The sequence below is a fragment of the Antrostomus carolinensis genome, unplaced genomic scaffold, assembly GCF_000700745.2.
Source record: "Antrostomus carolinensis isolate BGI_N321 unplaced genomic scaffold, ASM70074v2 scaffold54776, whole genome shotgun sequence".
NCBI classification, from domain to species: Eukaryota; Metazoa; Chordata; class Aves; order Caprimulgiformes; family Caprimulgidae; genus Antrostomus; species Antrostomus carolinensis.
The window spans coordinates 726-8,232 of NW_010320858.1; the positions used below are offsets into that span (position 1 = coordinate 726).

The 7,507-nt window shown below is 37.8% G+C and overlaps 1 protein-coding gene across 1 annotated transcript in view; it reads right to left on the reverse strand.

Annotated features, from left to right (window-relative positions):
• LOC104526279 (FAST kinase domain-containing protein 1, mitochondrial-like) overlaps window positions 1–5,463 on the reverse strand; it is a gene marked incomplete at its 3' end in the record, with an annotated part of 6,017 nt that extends 554 nt beyond the window's left edge. Inside the window, exons 1-5 of the mRNA XM_010169696.1 lie at window positions 5,129–5,463; window positions 4,707–4,775; window positions 3,594–3,719; window positions 2,013–2,411; window positions 723–833 (exon numbers count right to left, since the gene is read on the reverse strand). Coding sequence (XP_010167998.1) covers window positions 723–833; window positions 2,013–2,411; window positions 3,594–3,719; window positions 4,707–4,775; window positions 5,129–5,463 — 1,040 coding nt within the window. The remainder of the gene's footprint in view (window positions 1–722; window positions 834–2,012; window positions 2,412–3,593; window positions 3,720–4,706; window positions 4,776–5,128) is intronic.
• Between the last annotated feature and the right edge of the window lie 2,044 nt (window positions 5,464–7,507).

Consider the following 7,507-nt stretch of genomic DNA (forward strand, 5'->3'; position numbering starts at 1 on the left):
ATTCAAGGAGGAAAAGCATGAATTCACCTAGTCTTCCCTTTAATACCACTCTGCTACAAAGAACTACTTGTCCTTTTTCTTTCAAGGATCTATTTGGTTCATACAACTACACCCAATCTGCAGCTATTGCTCACATCCTGCATTTAACTCTGCTGCATCTGTGACATACCTGATGCTACATCATTCGTGCGCAAAACCTCAACTGCTTTTCTCTTCATTGTATGAAAGATATCACCTCTCCCTATAAACAACATTCAGTTTACAACTGCAGAAAATCTGGCCCAGGACAAGACTTAATAGTTCACAGTAGGGCACAATAACTTTTGAAGAAACAATTCACATCAGTAACAGGATCTCCTAGATAGGACACATTCTCTGCAACTTAGTACATTCTCATTTGTCTTACCTGTTTACAATAATTGTTAGAGGCTAAGTTTACTCAAATAGCATCACATGTCTGTAAATGAGACAAAATTTGTATTACATTAACTTGGTAGGGTTGAAATGCCCTTCTATGAAATTCCTAAACTGCCTCAACTACTTCTGGGTCAAGCTGTGACATTCTAAAATCTGCAACAGCTAATTAGATACAGTGTATATGCATTCACCTGCAAGTGACACACTTTCCACTCCCAACTTACTGGATACTATATAGTTTTCCATACTAAATGGCAGTAGTTTACCTAGAGAACACAACTTCTTAGTAGTATCGAAAAAATTACCTTTCGAGTAGATGAGAATTTCTGCATTTCATTTTCTGCATTGTCTTCAGTATTACCAATGCTTGATGACTGCTAAATTCTTCAGCCATGTGCACTGCAGTTAGTAGTAACCTAAAGAGGAAAAGAAAAGATATATTTTCTGAAGAAAAACAGTTTAAAATCTCTAGCAAAGGACTGCAGCCATTTTCTTTGTCTAGGAAGCAAAGAACCAACAAACTACTTCAGGAAATACAGGAAAACAAATTCCCCCAAACTAGAGACCTTTGTTCTGTGGACCTTTCTTCTAAGCAGTTGATCTGTAGGGCACAGACAGAGAGATGTGAGTGTGTTAGATCAGTATATATTGCTCTGACACTAGAAACCAGTGAGTCCAACAATTCTGAATGTAGGCAAGAAGTAAGGAAGGTACTATAAGGCACTAAACAATTCACCACCAATCAGCAAGCTAACAAGAGAATCCAAATATCAGTTGAACTAGTTCTGAGGCAAATAGAGCTAATTACCTTGTCTGCCTCACACTGATTTTTACCAACAATAAATTTTAAAAGAATCTAGGAAAGGCTTTTGGAATTCAGCTACGGCAAAACCAACACAGGTTTCCAGTATAGCCAGGTCTCGGAAGAGAGGCAAGTGTTCATGAAGAAAAGTCTGAAAATATGACTAATTGTAATTAATACAGCAAATTCTGCCTAAAACTGCAGACTTTGAGAAACCCGTGACTAATGCCACCCCCAAATAGGATTTTGTAGCACAAGAAAAACAGGCAGAGAAAAATCTGCCACTCAATACTATGCTCCAGTTGCTAAATAAATGCTGAAGTGTTCCATGCTGAAAACGTTTCATACAGAACAGGATGTGCAAGGATAGGGACAGGACAAGACTCAGGCTATTTCAGCTACTGCCAGTCATTTAAAAAAAAAAAAAAAAAAGCAACACCTACCACTGCATATATTTCTCATGAGAAAGACAGACAGGTTTTTACTACCATCCACTGTGAAAGGAAGGCTGTAGTCCTCTCGCAGAGACAAGAGCTACAAGATGGCCTTGCATTAACAGCATCCACATACCCCTTGATTACTGGATCCTGCTTTCTATGCAACTCTTTTAAGATAAACTGTTATGACAGTGTTTCCATAAGGAAATGACACCTTGCTACAAAGATACAACTAGGAAACCCGATACTCTGCTCAGGGATAGGCACAGAAATTCCTCCAAACACTGGCACGTTTTTAATTTCTGTGCAAGACTATGCATATATCATAAATAAGACAAAACTGTTAATAAACTTACCTTTCTCTTACCTTGGACCCTGCCATAGGCCCAAGAGTAAAAAATAATTTTGTAAAGGTTTCGGGATCACAATAATCATCTATAGTTTCAGACAGCAGCTGTTTAGCAACCAAGCGGAATTCAGCACTGTCAAAACCCAGCTGCTCATACAGTCCAAAAATAAGATTGATGCTGTGTATATCAAGATGGGAGGCACTTTTAAGGAAAATCTTGTTGCATTTTTCTACCAATGGATGATATTTCAGCTTAACATTTTGAAGAAACTGTAGTATTCTTTTGGCACAGTTCAAGCGGACTTCATCCTTTTCTTCCAAAAGCTGTTCAGCCTTGTGTAGTAATCGATCTCGAAAACTCTGTGAGATAACATCAGATATGCTGATCATCAAAACTGACAAGATCCTAAAAAATTCAAAAGATTTTACACTTACACATTGAACATGCTAAGTAATAAATTTTAGACTTCTTAAATACAGTATGCAAAGAAAGGAACATTAGGGTGTTGCTGACTTCTGCATAAATAGGAATTTTAAATCTAATGCAGGAAAAACAGATGAGCAAAAACCATTTCTCCCATTAAAGTCAAAATTCTACTTTCAGTGAATTTCTGAAATGATTGGGATTTTTCAACCATCTCTTACAAAGTGGTATGCGATGAAAGCATTTGCCAAAGGCAAGACCCTGACTTGCCTGATTCAAATTTGCAAAAAGATCTTTAATGTTCAATGGAAACTGAAGAAACCAAAACAATAGTCAAGTGACAGAATGAGGAGAAGAGTCATTGTCACTCCCTAAAGAAAGAATTCCTTCCTAAGGGAACTAAACTTATGACCACAGGGAAAGTTCGTTCTATAAAGAAACGCAGTCTCCCATTCAGTGACTTTCATAAGCAGGCTCCTCACATCTGAAAAAACAAGCAAAGTGTTGGGACTGCTGCTGCTCTATAAAGCAGAAAAAGGGAAGAGCAGCCTTTGCTATAATGGCCCAGGGGGAACAGAGGCAAGAAAAAGCAGCTTGGACTTCTTTGACTAGGGCCAGGTTTTAAGTCATTTTAATATTAGAGTAATGCACTAGACAGGCTACCAAGGGAATTGACTAACTCAACTTGACCAAAAAAAAAAAAAAAGCTCTGAAGATAAGTAAAAACAACATTGCTTTAAGATTCCTTATTTCTATTCACAATGGTAAACAAAATCCATTTCGTAGTAGAGAAACTATCAATCTCAAGGAAGAAAAACATCTGGCGAGTCAACAGCCTCTAAATTCTCAAAAGTGTCCCTGTAATATTTGGACTCAGGATAAAGCAATATCTGCTGGTTTTCCACTGTAAGGAGAACATTAATTTTAATTCAGTGTTTAAATTGGTTATAAAGAAATTATTTGCAACATCATTGGGAAAACGCATTCACCTAAGCAAACCTGTCCATGAAAATCAATGCACTAACACAAATCACTTCTTTCCCACAAACCCCAACTGAAGAAAAGCAACCTTCAGTTGAGAAAAAGGGAAAGCTTTCAGCAAAGGCAGCCTCATAAGTGTGGCATGTTGCTTCTCCTGCTACTCAATTTCATTACGACACTTACCTTATATCCTGTATAGAATCCAGTTTCATGTCCACAATATGAGCTACTTTGCCAATTATGGGACTGAAATGTCTGTGTTGCTTGTATAAACACAGTGCGAATTTAGACAGAGCTGGCAAACTAAGCCTGTCAAGAGAGACATCAAAGACAGACAGACAGAATATTTACCTTTTATTTCTAGTGAATAACTAAAGACAAAAATCTAATTCAATAATTATATAAAAGACAAGGTTATATTCAAAATACAAAACAGGGAAACAAAATATCTAACCATTTCCTATTTGGTCACCTATAGCAATACCTCGGACTTAGCCAAAACATCAGGGTATTTTATATTAAGGATATGCAGCTCTACAAAAATCAGTTGTTCTTCATTCAACCAGCATAAGAAATCTATAAAGATTACATTCTTGAGCAATGATCTGAAATAGCTAAAATGAATGTGGGCAATTTATTACCTGAATGTCACTGTGTGTTCAAGCTACACTGAGTTGATTTCACTGTCAAGATGCCCCAGGTGTTAAGCTGTGAGAGGCAATTCTATGATGCTGGTGCCAAGTCTGACACTAGCTCATGCCATTAACTTGAGATTAAAGAATGAAAATTACAACACAAAAAAAACCCAAAACAAAAAACAAACCAAAACCCAAAAGAACTCAAGAAAAAACACTAACAAAAAAACACACAAAGGGAAAACACTGATGTTTTAATATAAATGGTTTTTACTAAAATTGAGATGAGCACAGTTCTAACAACCATTTAAGAGTTAGACAGCAAGCTCTTAGATAAAACTGCAAATATTAAAACCTGCAATTTAATTCAAACACATAAACCTACACAGACAATGTATTTCAAAATCTTAAGTGTTGGTCCCTGTTGTTGCAGTATCTGAATCTCTTAAGCACTTGTATACCAAAGTCCATCAATACTCAAAGCCTCCATATGTATAAAAATAATTTCCAAAACCTTCAAAAATACAACTGTCATTTAAAACAATCATCTAATGTTTAAAATATCTCATAAATACTCTTTCAGAACTCTGTGTAGTCTCACAGGAAGCAAACCATGCTTGCAACTTATACCTTTCACAAAGCACAGTAGTACAATACTTGCCTTTCTAATCTTTTCCATGCTTCTGTAACAAGCACTTCTGCTAGAGAATCACGGTCTTCAACACTGAGCCTTTAGAAGAGACATAATAGTTTGAAGTTTGCTTCAAAAGTTCATAAAGAAATAAGACATATGTCCTTTCATTATGTATCATATTTTACTTTTCTATCACTCCCTCCATTCAAACAGATTATAAACAGTTGTGCATTAATAATCATAACTCCATTTACTGGGAGCACAAAACAGACCAGTTCTGCCTGCATCTCAAAAACTGAGGCAGAGGATGTTGCCTGTATCACACAGAGTATGGAAGCTGGGACAGGGCAATCTCCCAATCTCCTTATGGCTTTGTAGTCAAAATTCCATCTCTTTTTATTACCAAATACAAAATGTATAGATGTGGAATTCAATATAATGCTGCTTACCTCAGAATACTATATAAGGTGTCCACTATGGCCTCATCTGCCATGTGTTCCACCTTGTTTTCTGCTAAAATGCAAAGAGTAAGAAATTGGGAGTGATTTCTTACGTAGTCACTAGTCCTTAAGAGAAACGACCTCTTCTTTTGCAATTGCCACAGCACATTCAATGCAATTCCCACATGTTTTTCAGAAAGCCTGGCCTTGTTCCTCCCAACAAGGCTGAACACTTCATCTTCATGGGTGCAGCTAATTAGCTGGCTCAAAAGCAGATCACTACTCAGAGTCCGAGCTTGGTAATGTCTCAGTGTAAACAAGCAAACCTGCCTCAAACAAAGCATTTTGCTGGGCCTACCAGCTATCCTCAAAGTGTCCAGAAAGATTCTTCATTTGCTTTTCACAGTAAACCACGTTGTTACAAAGAACAAACTCAAGTATTTGAAAAACAAACCATTTTTCTTTCACCCTATATAAGTCACTGTATTAAGAAGAATTCAATTCTGAAGTACCTGTAATGAGACAGAATTAAAGTAGTTAAGTACAGTCATAAATACTAGTTTAAAAAAAAAATAAATCAATGTCTCTACCTTTTAATGTTCTGAGTAAGGTAAGATTGAAAGAACCTACAGCCTGGATTCTACTCAGAGACGCTCCCAAGAATGAACACTGACATGCTCACAAGCATTAAGAAAAGTTAGTCCAGTTGGTAAGTTTTCAGATTGAGCAACTTGCTTTTAAAAGGCACATGTGCTATCACGCTAGTACTGAGAAGGCAAAGCTGAGCTTTTTAATGTGCAGGTGCTGCATGACTAAGTCAAGTGAGGCTTGTTCTTATTAGGCCACTCCATAATCCCAAACTGGGGTCCAGGAACTGCCAGAAAATACAACTATTGGTGGCAAAAAGAAGTGAGATGGCAAGAGGTCCTGGCATCACCGGATTCCTCTGGCTCTATATGTGCATCCACCCAACAGTGATATCTACTGTACACTGTCTATGAGCCTCTCCCAGAGTTTCCTTTCCACTCTGCTCTCTTTAGTATGTGGTCTATGTCTTGCAAACACACAAAGATTTTGGTATATGGCTTCTAGTCAGGAAGGTTGACCACTTTTGTACTACAGGATATTGATCAGCCACAATGCATCAGCTGAAATCACCCACTGCATAAAAGAAAAGCAACTTAATTCACTAAATTACAGTGGAAGTTACAGACTTATCTATTTAAATTTGATACTTATTAATTTGTTTTCTTTCTCCAGTTTGTACACAGGGATAACAACTATGTATTCTACAACCTACGAAACTGGTGCCAAACTGCAGAACACAAACCACTGGTAGTAAATGTTGTGCTACACCAAGTCCTAGCTGCAAACAGGCTTTTTTTCTTAATCCTGTTTCAGAGAACTAAGACAGCATTACACAAATACCTTTAAGAGAATATCGATATATTTAAATGTGATTGTAAGATTTCATGTACTGTATTATAGAACATTAAGCAAAGACTTTTTATTAGTGTATTTTTCCCTTGCTTACTGTTCCTCTATTTTCCCACATCCATCTGATGGAAAAAAATAGTTACATAGTTAAAATAGTTGCTGTTTAGCCACAGTACTGGCAAGCGAAGCTGCCAAAAGACAGGATGAAGTAGATAGCTGAAGTCAATCTAAAAACTTCAGGCTCAAACAACTTCGTTGTAAACCCAGGTAATACATCATTTCCCCTTCTAGTACTGCAGTGGGCCTGGCATCCCCTATCCTAGTGACTAGGAACAAGGATCTCTATCTAAAACAGTCTGCAGGAAGTTTCCAAATATTTATCTTTCTGGAAGGTATTTAGCAGATGCAAGTGATTCACCACAAACTCGTATGCAATTTCAAATTGTAATTAATTCTAGTATCTCATAAAAATAAAATAAATTTGAAATGTTGGATGTTTTGAAACTTACAAACACATAGATTAAAACCAGGAAACGAGTATCTGCTTAAAAAACTATTTCTAAAGTTTTGGAGATTTGCATTTCTTGCCATGCAAAATATACACTGAAAGGACAAGGATTTTTAAAAAATAATTTCCTATATGTTGAAACACAATAAGCGTTTTTAAGGCTGTATTATAAAGTTTGTGAGCCAGGAAGTCTTCCACAAAGGAGAAAACGTGGACGTGTGCCACTCCCCGAGTATCAAAAGTACTAACGACGTGGCTCGGCGTTAGGGAGCCGCTTGTGCGGTGTAGGGCGTTTGTCACCCGTCTGCCAGAGCCACCTCGGTTTTCGGGAGCCGTGCAGCGGGCGGCACAACACCCCCGTCACCCGGGCACCCGCAGCGGCCTACCTCCGGTCCTGCCTTCGCCCCGCACCGCCGGGGCTGGAGAGCCCGCCCGCTCCCACC